We start from the raw sequence: 15,208 nt of genomic DNA on the forward strand, positions 1-15,208 counted from the left end.
CTTGAGCAACAAGTTAGACTTCGAGTGTGAACATTGTGAAATCTGTGCTGGTTGCATTTCCCTCTTTATGTTGGCAGTCAGAAAGTTCAGAGGAGGGCCAGCAGGCTCCTCAAATAAAAAGAGTTGAAACTTTGTGTGTGTGTGTGTGCGTGTGTGTAACTCACTGAGTGACTTATTACAGGGAAAGCGTACATTAAAATTAGCCTAAGGAAGAGACACACAGGGCGGAGTCTAGGAGGGGCCCAAATGCAGAGCTTCTGGCTGTTCTCTCCCAAGGGAGCAGAGAGGGATTACCTTCTCCCAGCCACCATGTGTGGCAGTGCCCACCAAGTGTCATCAGCCAGGGAAGCTCACCCAAGCCTTTGGTGTCCAGAATTTTTATTGAGGCTCAATCTCATTCTGCCCATGTGACTGCCTGTTGGTCTCCAGCCTCCTCCTGATATGGGGCTAACATATTGAGTCTCAAGTCCCTTTGTAGCTGAGAACTGCACCTCCTGTACCAGCTTTATATTGTATTATATTATATATTATATTATATTATATTATATTATATTAGTCTTTTCCCTTCATTTTTCTTTCATGTTAGCAGCCTCACTTTTTTCTTCTTAAAAAAATTCTTGCTATGAAATACTTCAAACATACAGAAAAGTACAGAGCATAAGATAATAAGCATGCATGTGCATAAAACGCACATTTCACAAATGTTAACCTCGTGGTATATTTACTGTAGATACGTTTCTATGTTCTTGGGGCCATTATTGTTTGGATAGCTTCCTGTAGACAGCACCAATTTTATTTTGTTTGTTTTTTAATAGGTTTAAACTGCTATCTTTATATTAATACTAGAGGCCCAGCACGTGATTGAAATCACGCAGGGAAGTGCCCCGCCTCCTGCCGTGCAAGGAGGCACCCTGCAGGGGGCTGGGACCTGCACCTGACTTGCGCAGCACTGGCCCCCCTGCCTGGGTCCGCCACACCAGCTCCAGCAGGCCCCCCTGCCTCTGTCTCCCTCTCCGTTCCAGGCCTCACCTGCGTGCGCAACCTCCTCCTGTCTGGTCGTGACCAGTTACGGAGTCCCAGCCTAATTTGCATATTACCTTTTTTTTAATTTATATATATGCTTTATTTTATTTGTATTTTGATTTTTTCTTTGATATATGTGGACCCGCTTTACCCTCTTATTTTTATTTACCTTGCTTTTCTTTTGTTCTCCACTTCCCTTCCTAACTTCTAAAGGATTGATGTGAGATTTTTTTTCTTTATTAAGTTAAAAGGAAATATATGGTTTTTAACTTAATAAATTTTAAAGGTATTCGTTATATTTCTTCTATAATTATTTCTTATCATTTTAGGTCCAGATGGTAATTATAGTCAATATTTATTTAGATTTACCCATATTGTTTACCAATTCTTTGCTCATCGATGCTTTTTAAAAATTCCTTTCTTCATTTTTCTTCTTAATGATGTATATTATTTATTACTTCTTTTATTGAGGGTCTGTGAGTTCCCTCAGTTCTCATCGTCTTTGCTAAATCCATGTGTCGGAGGTTCGCAGAGCATTGATGGAGGGACCCATATCACTACTTGGGGGAGGAGAAGTGAGAGCACAGAGGGAAGAGAGCCGTGGCACTAACTGGAATTCCAGAGAAAGGCTTTGTTTACCCATTTAAATGGTTTATAACTAATATAACTTTCAGACGTTTTTGGTGGGGGAGGAGTCTGTAATCTCTGCTGGTTTCTTTCTCAGCAAACGTGCTTCCTTGCCCCTGTCAGAACCATCTTTAAGCAATGAACTGGCTGGGAAAAACCAGAGAGGAGAAAGGACCTAGTCCTGAATCAGCCTTTTCCATTTACTGTAACAATATACTTGATTAAAGTGCCAAAGTCGAAAATCCTCACTAAAAAAAATGCGACTTTCCTTGCCTCATGACAGGGAGGAGTCAGCTTTGCTTTTCAGTAAGTACATAAATCAGTTATACTTGGGTTTTAAAAAGAAACAGCTTTGCAACCAGAATGTTAATTAAAATTGGTTATGTTATATAACCTCATGGTATGCTTAATGGGCCTGAACATGCTTTTGATAGAACAGGCATGATAAATGGTTATAATTAAGAGCTTTTGAGCAGCCATTACTTTGCTTGGTGGTATTTCTGTTCCCTGAGATAAAGGGTACCTCCAACTGAACAAGAGGGTCTGTGCACCGTAGACAGGAGAACGAGACAGCCTCAGGTTGAGCATGTCAGTGAGAATTCGAGCCACTCTGGGTCTGAATGCCAGGTTGTGACATCATATTCTAAATACAAGATCGTATCATCTACAAGTAGAGATAGTTTTACTTGTTTGTTTCCAATCTGATACCTTTATTTTATTTTTGTGCCTAATTTCCCTGGCTAGCTCTTCCGGTATAATGTTCAATAGGAGTAGCCCCAGCATACATATATTCCTGGAGCAATGAGCAAGATTTTTATTGTTTCCATCTTTATTAATAAATCTTTTCAAAATTTATTCAATCTTTTTATTGTTAAATTATATACATTTGAAAAAGAAATCACAAGAGAAATTAGAAAGTGTTTTGTATATCAAAACAACATCAAATTATCTGGTATGTACTTAAAGCAATCATTTAGAGAGGAATTTGTAGCTTTCAAATGCTAAAAACAAAGAAAGAAAGAAAATGAAACAATTAAAATAAAAAGTCTCAGTTTCCAATTTAGGAATCCAGGAAACAAAGAGCAAATCAAGAATGTAGAAGGGAATAATTGGTAAAGAAGGAAGAAAAAATCAATAAAATAGAAACCAATCAATACAGAAATAGTAAAGCCAAAAGTTGATTTTTTGAAAAAGTTTAATTATTGCTAAACCATTACCAAACTGATCAAGAAAGAAAAAGAGATAATCACAAAGCACCCAAACTAATAATATAAGGAATAAAAGGGAATCCACTACAGAGCCTACAGACATTGGCAGGATAAATATGGAATGTTATAAATTACTCGAGGCCAGCAAGATTTAAAATTAGATGAAATGGAAAAATTCATTGGAAGGAGAGTCTATCAAACCTGACTGCCGAAACCGGTTTGGCTCAGTGGATAGAGCACCGGCTTGAGGACTGAAAGGTCCCAGGTTCGATTCCGGTCAAGGGCATGTACCTGGGTTGTGGGCATATCCCCAGTAGGAGATGTGCAGGAGGCAGCTGATCGATGTTTCTCTCTCATCGATGTTTCTAACTCTCTATCTCTCTCCCTTCCTCTCTGTAAAAAAATCAATAAAATATATTTTTAAAAAAACCTGATACATATAGAATAGACCATTTAAATGTGTATGTACATATTAAATTTATTAAATTTGATTTTTTTAAAATCTTCACACAAAACTTCACATGCAGGTGATTTTCTGTATGAATCCTACTATACATTTTAAGAAAACAAGATGGAAGGAACTGCTCAAATATTAATGAATTTTATAAGTGTAAATGGATAAAAATATCCTATTCATGGACAGAAGCTCAAAGATTGAGGCTACAAATCAAAGGCCACACTTTTGTATTAAATATGGGAGATCAACCTAAAATTAAAAGAGAAAGTTTGGAAATAAAGATGGAAAATAGTTATTTTGAGAAACAGCTTACAGAAAAAAGAAGGCAGCAGTAATATAAATTTCTGACAATACAGAATTCAAATGCAAGGTACCAGGAAAGTTTAACAATCATAAATCTTTGTGCACTCCAGCATCTCTTTGAAGTAAATAAAGAGAAACTATTAAAATGTTCGGATATATTGACAAATCCACAATCCTATTTAGAAATCTTAATGCATTCTAAAATTGACAGACTAAATTGAGTCAATAAGTCAGCCCACTGGGGATTTGAATAGATATATTTAGGCCCTCTGAATAGATATATTTAGAGAACATGCTTTGTTTTCAGAAAAATAGAAAATACATATCATTTTTAGAAAGCCATAAACCATCATAGAAGTAAAGCCTGTTGATCACAGCCTAGAAGAAAAATAAACTGTCAAAGTATAAATAATAAGCACAATCTCTAATCAAATCTGTTGAAATTAGAAATAACAAGAACAGACCAAAAATAGCCTCTTTGTAGAAGTTATAAGTTAGACTTCTGAATTACTCTTGTATTAAAAGGAAATTGAAATTGAAATTACAGGCCTTTTAGAAAAGAATGACAATTGAGTTGCTATAAATCAAAGCTATGGGATTTGGCTAAAGTGGTAATTATGGGAATATTTATGTGCTTAAATACATTTATTGAAAATACAAAAGATTAGCAACAAGTGACAATTAAGCAAAAGAGCAATTTAAGTTTAAATGAAGACGGATTTTTTTGAAGTTAAATCAGAAACTAATAATCTAAAAAACTATCAGAATGCATAGACTTTAATAATATTCCAAAAGCTTTGAGAAAATCAACAAACATGCAAAGTTTCAAAAGTCTGATTTAAAGAAAAAAGATAAAAATAAGATTTAGTACAAAAAGAAATTACTTCAAATATGGAGACTTTAAAATTTTCAACAAAATAATATATTTTACATTTGAACATCTAAATAAAATGGATAACTTTCTAGGAAAATTTTCAAAATTGACTTAAAAAATAGAACCAGTAAACATGACATAAATGTGACATATCTACTTCTAATCATGGATCAGGAATACAATTTTGCTGGGAGCCGGTCCATCCTTGCTGTTTCAAGGGACCTGGCATATATGGCATACTGTTCTTAAAATGTTTGCTCACCTTCCTGGCACTATGTGTTTTAACCAAGGTCTCCTCTATGAGAAAGGTTGTTTCCCCAAGTAGGGATTTTCCCCTGAAGTTAGGGAGGGAATAAAACCCCTCAACTAAGTGCCAGGCGGGTAATTAATCACTTTAACTATGAACAATCATGCTTAAGCTACATAATCTTTACTCCCTGGAATGGAGATAAGAAACGCCCTAACCTTTGTAATAGAGATTGATAGGATTGAATGAACTGGTATAAATACAGATGTAACAAGACAGCAAGTCACAGGGCTTGGAAGACAGGACCAAGAGAGACAGAGCCTAGGCACAGAACCTACACAGAACGTTCTCTAGAGACAGAACTTCGCTGGAGAGAGCATGCCAGAGGATCCTGGACAGGGATTGGCCTCGGAGCCTGGAGGCGGAGCCTGGCGAGAGAGCATGGCAGGGGATCCTGGACTGAACCTGACTGCGGAGATTGGCAGGAGAGCCTGACTAGAACCTGGTGACTGAACCTGACTGGAGAACCTGGACAGAACCTCTCTGGAGATCCTAAGCAGAACCTCTCTGGAGATCCAGACCAGAACTTGGCTGGAGATCTGGGCTGGCTAGGCTGCTGATCAACTGAATGCTGTCTCCGTGTCATTCCTTCTTCGCCGACTCTGTCCACGCCTTTGGGGACCCCTGGACCTGCTGGGGTTGGACCCCAGCACAATTTCATGAACACAAACGTCACCCACACAACTTAATAGAGAAATAGCTTTTAGGCAAGTCTCCTAAGATATCTGGGTTTCAGTTTCTCATCAGTAAAATGAGGTGATAATATTAACTTCTATCCAGGAGTAAATTAACTATACATATAAAGTCCTTAGAAGAGTGCTTGGCATGTAGTAAAGGATCTATGGATGTTGATTTGTGTCATCGTATCATCATATCATCACCATCACCTCATCAGATGGTTTTATAGTTGAGATTTACCAAACCTTCAGTAAATGGTTACTCGTTTGTTATCTAAACAGTTTCGGACCTAAGAAAAAGAAATAATGTTTCTGAACTCAACCTTATGAGGCTGGCATTACCTTGATATTCAAAAGAAACCAGGTGAACATAGAGTCAAATGAAATTCTTGAGAGCTTATTTTACAAGAATAAAATGGATGAGAAAGGTGGCAAACAAAAGTTCAGCAGATGAATTACCGTGTTCCTCTTTAGTCCATCCCTCTGAGGTGTGCACTGCTTCACAGTCCCCTCCTTCCTCACTGTCTTGTCTAAGCAGGAGGCTCTGAGACTGTGTAGGGGAGATGATGAGGCTGGGGCAACTGGTGGCAGCCAGGGCCTCTGTGGCCTCAACCAGGGTCTAAGGACTGGAGTGATGTCTTAAGGAAGGATGTTCTAGAAGGTAAGGAGACAAACAGTGCTTATCTCTACTAGACTGTAAGCAGCTAAAAATGTGGTTGACATCTTAATCATCTTTGTAACATTGCAGCCTAACATAGGCCTGGTGCATGAGCCGAGTCAATACAATAGGTGTATTTGGTATATAAACACCTTCCCACTAGAGATTTATTTCAACTTGTTGCTGACTTGCATCTAGATCTTCCATCTGTCTATTGACATTCAGAGTGTTGCTGCTCTTCTCTCTCTTCAGTTTCTCTAGCCAGTGTCATTGGCATGAATTTTATTATGGTCTCAGACACACCTGACCTCTCCTTGGTGTTCCATTTGGATTTCATCTTTGATTATTCATTATAGTTCTGCTCTTTTGATCCCCCCAACCCCTTTTATCTTTGGAATAAATGAAAGCTTAAGAGGCTTTCATTTTTTAATTTTTTAAAGGACTGCTCAGAAATGTATATAATTCTTATAAATACTTGTAACCTGTTGGTAGCACAATCTGTAACTCAGTAGGCACATTGTTCACATGATCATAGAAAGCTTGTGTGTTCATTGACTCGTGCAAGAATGTAAAAGCCGGGGCCTGTGAAACCTTGGAAGAACTTCAGAAAACACTTAGATGCATTTATTTTTTAAGGAAGTTGAATCTGGTTGAATTGTAGTGGGGAGGGTGAAGACTCAGGGTTACCTAAGTGAACAGGAGTAAGAATGCTCTGGAGGCAGCAGCTGCCAACACATCAACAGCAGGGAAGAGGACACAGTGACGGAAAGTGCTAGTTGCATAGGTGAGTCCAAAAAAAGATAACTTTTTAATAAAGGACTGTGTATAGGGTGGTTTTAATGAGCCATCATCACAAGTCAACCAGACACAACTGTGGACATGGTTTTCTATGGACATATTTTCAGTTTTGTTTTACGTTCATTTTCATTTCTCAAAAATTTTAGTGAGGATTGAAGTCCTCATTTAATTAAGTCCTAATTAAGATGAAGATATGGCTGACAGCTTTCCAGGATAAGAGAAACTCTCCCCACACTAACCCATTCTTTTCTCTTTCCTGTAGAACCTCCATCCTTGGGATCTCCTTTGGAGCTGCGTTCCTCCTGCTTGCCTTTATACTTTTTGTCTGCTTTGCTGGACAGCTTTTGGTAGGTACTTCAAATATTGAACTTCTTTGAAAACTGTGCTCATTAAATGAAAACTGATTTCTTACCTAAAACAGGGAGGTTATTGACTTACCATTTCAAGACATAAAGATCCCAGTAAAGAAACATGTGTCCTTCCTGTCATCTGCCAAAAATACAAGCTGACGCAGCTCACACACAACCAAGACACTAATTTGAAGATTATTTGAGATGTTGGATGTCACATCATAAAATTGTAGTTAGGTCCACTTGCTTCTGTCAGCAATTTTTATCATATTCTCAACATTTTCAGAGTATTTATAACTGACTATATAAGTATAATGGGAGATTTTGAGTATACAGGAGAATTAAGACTCAAACCAGCCGAAACCGGTTTGGCTCAGAGGATAGAGCGTCGGCCTGCAGACTGAAAGGTCCCATGTTCGATTCCGGTCAAGGGCATGTACCTGGGTTGCGGGCATATCCCCAGTGGGAGATGTGCAGGAGGCAGCTGATCGATGTTTCTCTCTCATCGATGTTTCTAACTCTCTATCTCTCTCCCTTTCTCTCTGTAAAAAATCAATAAAATATATTTAAAAAAAAAAAAACTCAAACCAAATATATCTTTCATATCAACTTTCCAGGTATAAAATCTTAGAACATCAAAATGGCAAATGTAAAAATATTTTTCAGTTTTTTAACTTAAGGCAATCATTGCAAGCTCTTATGGTTTAAATGCTAGTTCTGGATATAAAAAGTAAATCTACTTGAGTCTAAAGCAGTGGTTCTCAACCTTCCTAATGCCGCAACCCTTTAATACAGTTCCTTATGTTGTGGTGACCCCCAATTTCATTGTTGCAAATTGAACATAATTAAAGCATAGTGATTAATCACAAAAAAATATGTAATTATATATGTGTTTTCCGATGGTCTTAGGCAACCCCTGTGAAAGGGTCATTCGACCCCCAAAGGGGTCGCGACCCACAGGTTGAGAACCGCTGCTCTAAAGCAATGAGAGTATCCTAAGAAGACCAGCAATGGGATAGAAGTCACAAAAGAGAGCTGATGTTCCGTTTTGTTCATTGGAGATGGGTTGAAAGAGGAGAGGCCACTTTTGAGCAGAGTTCATGGGCATCCTCTGTGGAGACACTTCCCTTATTTTTGTTAACCAAAATTTTAATGTCACAAATAGTTTGTTACACAAAATAAATAGGAATAATCCTTAAAATATCTGCCAATGAATGAATGCATTTTATGAGATGTGTGAGGTTAAGGAAATTTCATATTTTTCATATTTCTGAAGTCATGATTTCTTCCAATTAGACTTTGACAAGAGCAAGTAGATGACACAACCAAGGAAGCAGACCTAGAGTGTGCAGGGCTCCTGGTCACTTCTCAAGGTTGTGCTACACCCATAGGATATGGCTTCTAGGAGAGCACTTTTCTCATTCTACCTGGTTTTACCCTTTTCATGTGTTTCTTCATTGTAATGTCATTTTGCTTTTTAAAAACATATGGTAGCATTACCTCCAGCAACATCAGTACAGTGACAGAATGACCTCTTAATGGCTTGGAGCCCCGCGTGTCCATTGTATTCTAGTCTGTGCTGAAATCTTTTGCCCGAAAAGTGCTAAGATTCCAAAGCATGTCTCTGTCTCCATGTCGCCCTCCCCTGCCTTGTACCTTTACAAACGTGTGTGGGTTTCTATTTGCTGGATCATAGTTTAGATTATTTAAATTGGATTGGAAACTCTCCCACACGTGAGACTGTGGTTTCTGATTTCCTGGCATGCACACAGCATCTCTTGAAAATCCCCTGAAGATACCATAGGTTGTAGAGAAGAGAGGACTGGGTAAATATTGACCCGTGGGAATCCTTGTCAAGTTCTAAAATGCTTCATACACAAAGAAGCCTGATTTTCTACGTTCAGATTTTCCTTAGGTGGAAAGCATTTGGCTCCACCCTCTGTCTTCCTGGCCTCCAGAAGGATGTGGAAGCCCATTTCTCAAGTTTTTAGAACAGGAACTATCATTTGTGCTTCTTTTGAAATCCAAACCTCACTGTAAAGCACCTTATATCATTTTGCCTCAGGAGCCATAGTTGTCATTTTCTAGTCCAAGGCATTCAGGTGTGGGATCATAGTGTATATTTAGGGTTTCAAGTTCATTTTTTTTCCTTCCCACCAAGTTTCTGTAAAAAAGGAACACAGGGCTGGAGGCTGAAAAATGAATCTGCAGAGCAACTTTGCTGTCTGTGTGGGAATGCTCTGCTCTCATAAAAAGTCTCCGCTCTCAGCCTCAGTATAATCCATCCTCACCATGGAACTTTTCACGGCTCTTGATTCCTCCTGTACGCCCTGGGGTCCTTCAGGGCAATGGAGAAAGAGCCCACACACACAATGCCTGCTTCCTCCAGTTCCTGGGGGGGGCTTTTCAGACCTTGACACCCACACACCTGATGCTCAGGGGTTCTTTTTAACTCTTTGTTGTCTCAAAGAAAAATTTCAAGGCTGCAGATGAACTGGTGCCTGCCTCGGCCTCACAAGAAGAGCCTGTATTTTGACAAAATGGTCAGGAAGACTTAAAGACAGCCTGGTCTTTCTAAACTTGAATCAGTAGGATCCGTGAATGAGTCTCCCCCCAGTGGCCAGCTGGAATCCTTGATCCAGAGGTAATCCTGGTAAAATTCAAAAAGGAATTCTTCTCATTCCAATAAGAGGTTCCTTTTACTATTTATGTGATTCTGTAAGGATTTTTTTAACTGTAAACATCAAACATTAATGCACAGCCAATCTAAGGAGGCTTTCTGTATGCTTTCTTGTCTACCCTCCAAATTCAAGCAAAATCTATGCATAGCACAAATACTCCTTGGTGATCTTGGAGAATACATTGCTACATCCTAACTGCCCATTCCCTAGCCTCCTGAAAACTACCAAATTGTATGAGGTTTTATTATGCTGTGCATTTAATTAAGGATTAAATACTGAGTTTATGAAAAAGTACTTAATAACCCAGACTCACCTTCTATTAACTTATGTTAACTTTCTGAAAACATAAATGCCAAAGGCAGTATTCATACTAATATTGATATTAAATTCTCTGTGTGAAGAATTAAAGTAAAATACTTTCATATAAAGGAGGTTGATAAAAGGTGAGCCTGACTGATATTTTTCCACCAAGAGCTTTACCTTTGTTACCCTCTGTTACACAAAACATACATGGCAAGTAAATAAAATTGATTGGTCATTGTATGACTGGGTTTGGTTTTTTAAAAACCAGTGGAGAAACATCAAAATGGGCAAAAAAGTAAGAGTGCTAATGAAATGCAATTTTTTCCTGTTGATTAAAAAATCACACAGGTGTTCATTCAGTGACACATTCTGAAGAAATTTTTCAGGAAATGTATTTGTTAGTGTCAGTATTGCAGTGAGAAGCCCAGACTGCCCCCCTCCCTCACCCCTGCCTTAGGGGCTAAGGCAGCCGTGCTCCCCCTGCCCGGCCCCCGTGGCCCACTCCTCAGCTCTTGCCCAGGGGGGTGCCCTCTACGCTTGCTGGCCTTCCTAGAAAACTTTTCAGAAACTGCCCGGCCCTTGTGAGGTGTCCTTTTTTGAGCTCCTGAGACTTAGGGTCTGTACCACATAACTTGGCCCTTGATTACATGGCAGCTCATTTGACCCCCTTTTTGTGAGTGCGGCTGCTTTCTCCCCTGATTTAGAGCAGGTTCCTTACGACAAGCATTGTTTCCTACACTTGCTTCCTCTCTCCCAGTGAACCCAGCAGAATGCCGACCACGGAACTGTGTTGAATAGCATGTGCTAAGTCCCTGCTGCTGGACTCCTATCATTTCTATCTTCCTTCCTCCCATCCCCCAGCAGGCTCTGTGTAGCATCTCCTTGTCTCACCAACGCCATCATTCCCAGGGGCCCCTGAGAGCCCATGTTAATCTTTTCTCAAGACATCCTTGCAAGGAGCAGGTTCTGTGTGTACAAGAATGTGTGAACGAGAGAGCAGTGGTGACAGTGGCCCCATCTTGCTGCCTTGGAACTCCTTCCTTACATGCGCCATGATTCCTTGACTCCGACATGCTTCCGGCTGACTCCTCAGTTGGAAATGATCCTCTCACCTTCCTAACCCAGCCCTGTGGAGCCCACGGCCAGCTTTCCCAGTGCCTGCTGACTGGGCTTCCTCTTTGGTATTCTTATTTGTATTATTTTAGATGAAATGATCCTCAGTGAGTTTGCGTCAGCCCTGTTTTGTTCATTATCGTACTTTAGGCACTTGAACCACAAGATAAATATTTAATATCAGTTAGCTTGAAGGAATGTTGGGTTGCACCCAAATGCAACCTCCTGGCACCACTGCTCAGAAAATGTACCACCATGTCCTCACACACCCTCAGTTCTTCCTTGCTGGCAGCTCTGAATTCAGCTCACCATCGCTGCATCCCTGCTCCTAATTCTGGCAGGCTGCTGGCCAGGGACATCCTGGCCCATCACCCTGGAGTCCCCTCATGTCATCTCTCATTAGGCGCCTTGGCATCAGTGCCTCCAGAGGTACTTAGCTTCCAATGGCAGAGGCTGGTTGGCATTTCAGAGTTGTAAGCTCGAGAGCTGAAACAGAACCCAGGACTCTGGGGTGCCGTGGGCTTCAGTGAGTTTCCTATTCTGATCATTCAGAACTTTCCCCCCATGGAAAATAATGCAGAAGGAGTTGTGAGCAGATCTCTTGAGGATGGAAATGGAGACTGGAGCAGGCTCATAATTATCAGTGTGTTAATTATAAGATCTGCAAAGGTTTCCTACCCTCGGTTAAAATTCTTTAACAGTGGTTCTCAACCTTCTGGCCCTTTCAATACAGTTCCTCATGTTATGACCCAACCATAAAATTATTTTCGTTGCTACTTCATAACTGTAATGTTGCTGCTGTTATGAATCGTAATGTAAACATCTGATATGCAGGATAGTCTTAGGCAACCCCTGTGAAAGAGTCGTTTAACCGCCAAAGAGGTCGCGACCCACAGGTTGAGAACTGCTGCCTTAGAAGAAACACACATTCTACAGTTAATGAGACAGAACCTCGCATTTGCTACAAACTTGCCCTGCAATGTACAACAAGTAGGTGTTAGAGCCAGAATCTGAATCTAGCCTGAGAATTCTTAAAATTAATTGGAGACAGGTTCCAGGGGGCCAGTCTATATGTGGAGTCGCCAACAAACAAGTCAAGTGCCCAGCACTAGACAGTGATGTCTATGTTCATGGTCACTGGCCAGCACAGCACTGAGGGTGCCTTGTGTTGACTGCTGAGCACCCATTGATAAAAATCCTATATAATAAAAGCCTAATATGCTAAGTGGCCAGTCATCCAGTCGTCCATTCAACCAATCAAAGCATAATGTGCTAATGATATGCTAAGGCCACTTAACCACTCATTATGACATGCACTGACCACCAGGGGGCAGACGCTCTGAGTGGTAGGTGATCTTGCTGGACATGCCCTGGAGCCCTCCCTTCTCCCTCCCCAGCCCCGATAGTGCACCAGTGGGGTCCCTCAGCCTGGCCTGCATCCTCTCACAATCCAAGACTCCTCAGGGAATGTCAGAAAGCCGGTTTCGGCCCGATCCTGCAGGCCAGGCCTAGGGACCCCATTGGTGCACAAATTTGTGCACCTGGCCTCCAGTTACATTCGTAAGTCAAGATAACCTCACATAGAACCTCATTTGTATTCTCCTCCTCTAGTCTAATTTACTAAAATACATTTTTTCAGATGTCCCATTTGATTTAAAACTGGACTCTGGGGAAAGTATAACTCCATTAAAAGACTTGTGATAAAATGGAAATAAAATGTTAACTTACAAATATATGTAGACTCTGAAATATTCTAGTAAGAAAGTACCCTTAATATTAATACTTTGCAAAACATTTTCACATATATGAGCCCTTCAAAGGGTTTTCATATATATTATTTGGTAAAACAATCCATTTTATCCAAGAAACGAAGACATAGAATAAGAGATTCAAGTTCACATTTTCATTACAATCAGCAATAAAAAAAAAACTGTTATAGTAATAATAATAATAATAATGTGTACATTTTCTGCCAGGTTTAACTTTCTAAACTACATGAAGTGGGCTTACATCTCGGTAACAAATAGAGCACAGTGATTGTAATGAAAAATACTACCAAAACACACACACACACACACACACACACACACACACACAAGGAAACAACACCAAAGCACCCTTTAGAACAAGTACACCAGATACACCAAATGAAAATGTTAGAAAATGTCAGAAGACCTTTTCCTCTCGACGTGGTCGTCTTGTGCTTTGTACAGTGAAGATAATATGATGCCAGCCTCCGACCTTGCTGCAGGCAGAGATGAAAGCACAAGTACGAGGTCTCCTGGGGAAGAAAAGTCGGTCACACACCGGCTGGTAGAAAAGCTTTCTGCCCCACAGGAGTGTTTTTCCTTCAAGTCTATTTTCTCTAATGTCAATATAACTACCAGCTTTCTCTTGGTTCGTATTTTCCAAGAGAAAGTGTCCCTTTTCCATCTTTTTTTTCAGCTTGTCCTTGTCCTTATGCGGGTTTTAGTTGTACATGTGATAAGCAACATGCAGCTTTATGTTATTGGCTCAGACCCAAAATCCCCCTCTGTTACCTGACGAGTGTCATACTCTTCAGTGTATTATAATTACTGCTACAAACTCATTTTGCTTTTTTTTTATCCCTCATGTGTCTTCTTTGTTTCTACTTCTTTTTTATCCTTTCCTGCCTTCTCTTGAACCAATTGGATTTATTTATTCTCCTATAGTCCCTCTAGCAACTTGGAAATTATAAATTCTATTTTCTTTTGGTGATTAACTTAAAACATGTAACTGTGCACATGACTCACGGAGTCTATTACTATCTCCATCTTCTTGTTGAAGAATACAGGGACTAAGCGCTAAGTCTCTAAATCTAATCCTTCTTTTCCATCTTTCATCTTCTTGAAATTAAAAACTCAATAGAAGCATAACCAATGGGCACAGACAGTAGGAGGGTGAGGGTATATGCTGGGGGGGTAGAAGTGGCCGGGGAGAGGTCAATGGGGGGAAAGGGAAACATATGTAATACTTTAAACAATGAAGAAATTAAACTTTTTAAAAAAAACTTCAATAGTTATACTGAAGGAGTGATAAGAGCTGAAAAACTAATCCATAAAATAACACAGAAAGACAAAGAGTACTGTTTAAATTTTTCTAAATTTAAACTGGTTTTATTATTTGTTATTTATTCTCGTTGTTTGCCGATTTCTCACCATTCTCCATGAATATCGTTCCTTCCTCCAGGACTCGGTATCCATATTCTCAAAGGATTATTCCTTCCTTCTCTAATCCTTTCAGAGACAGCCTGTGCATAAAATATCCACTTACCTTTTGTCTTGGAAAATCATCTGTTTTGATAGTTTTTATAACAATTTGAAAACATGAGTCTGTAATTTCCTGGACAATAATATGCTCAGGAGAAAGCTACAGTCTAGTGGCTGTTCCTTGGTAGATAATATGTCTTTTCTTTCTGGTTGTTTTTGTAGTATTTATTATTTGTCTATCATGGGCAATAGATTTCTTTTGTTAAAGTGTAGGTCTACTTTTATTTTTCCTGTTTGCGACTCAGTGTGTCGCCTCGACCACAGAGCTCATATTCTGTCCAGGCCCACAAAATGTTCGCCCATATCTCCTTGTATTTTGCCTCTTTCCCAGTCTTTCTGTCCTGTTTTTCTCAAACATTCATTACAAGTATGTTGAAACTTTGTATTGTAGCTTCTGTGCATCAGTGTCTTTTTTATATTTTTCATCTCTTCGCCTTTCTGTGCAGTTTTATGTGTAATTCCTCACAGACATCCTCTTTAGAGTAACTCTCTTGAGTTTTTAATGTCAATATCCACATTTTAATCTCCAGAGAGTCTAT

At 39.6% G+C, this 15,208-nt stretch overlaps 1 protein-coding gene across 15 annotated transcripts in view; it reads left to right on the forward strand.

Moving 5' to 3' along the window:
• Positions 1-15,208, forward strand: part of ADCY2 (adenylate cyclase 2) — a 289,765-nt gene that overhangs the window by 222,091 nt on the left and 52,466 nt on the right. For all 15 annotated transcript variants that reach the window (XM_059694687.1, XM_059694692.1, XM_059694683.1 and 12 more), the window contains one exon: positions 7,195-7,279. In XM_059694687.1, the coding sequence (XP_059550670.1) occupies positions 7,195-7,279 (85 nt within the window). The remainder of the gene's footprint in view (positions 1-7,194; positions 7,280-15,208) is intronic.

Source organism: Myotis daubentonii, chromosome 4, assembly GCF_963259705.1.
Source record: "Myotis daubentonii chromosome 4, mMyoDau2.1, whole genome shotgun sequence".
Classification (NCBI taxonomy): domain Eukaryota; kingdom Metazoa; phylum Chordata; class Mammalia; order Chiroptera; family Vespertilionidae; genus Myotis; species Myotis daubentonii.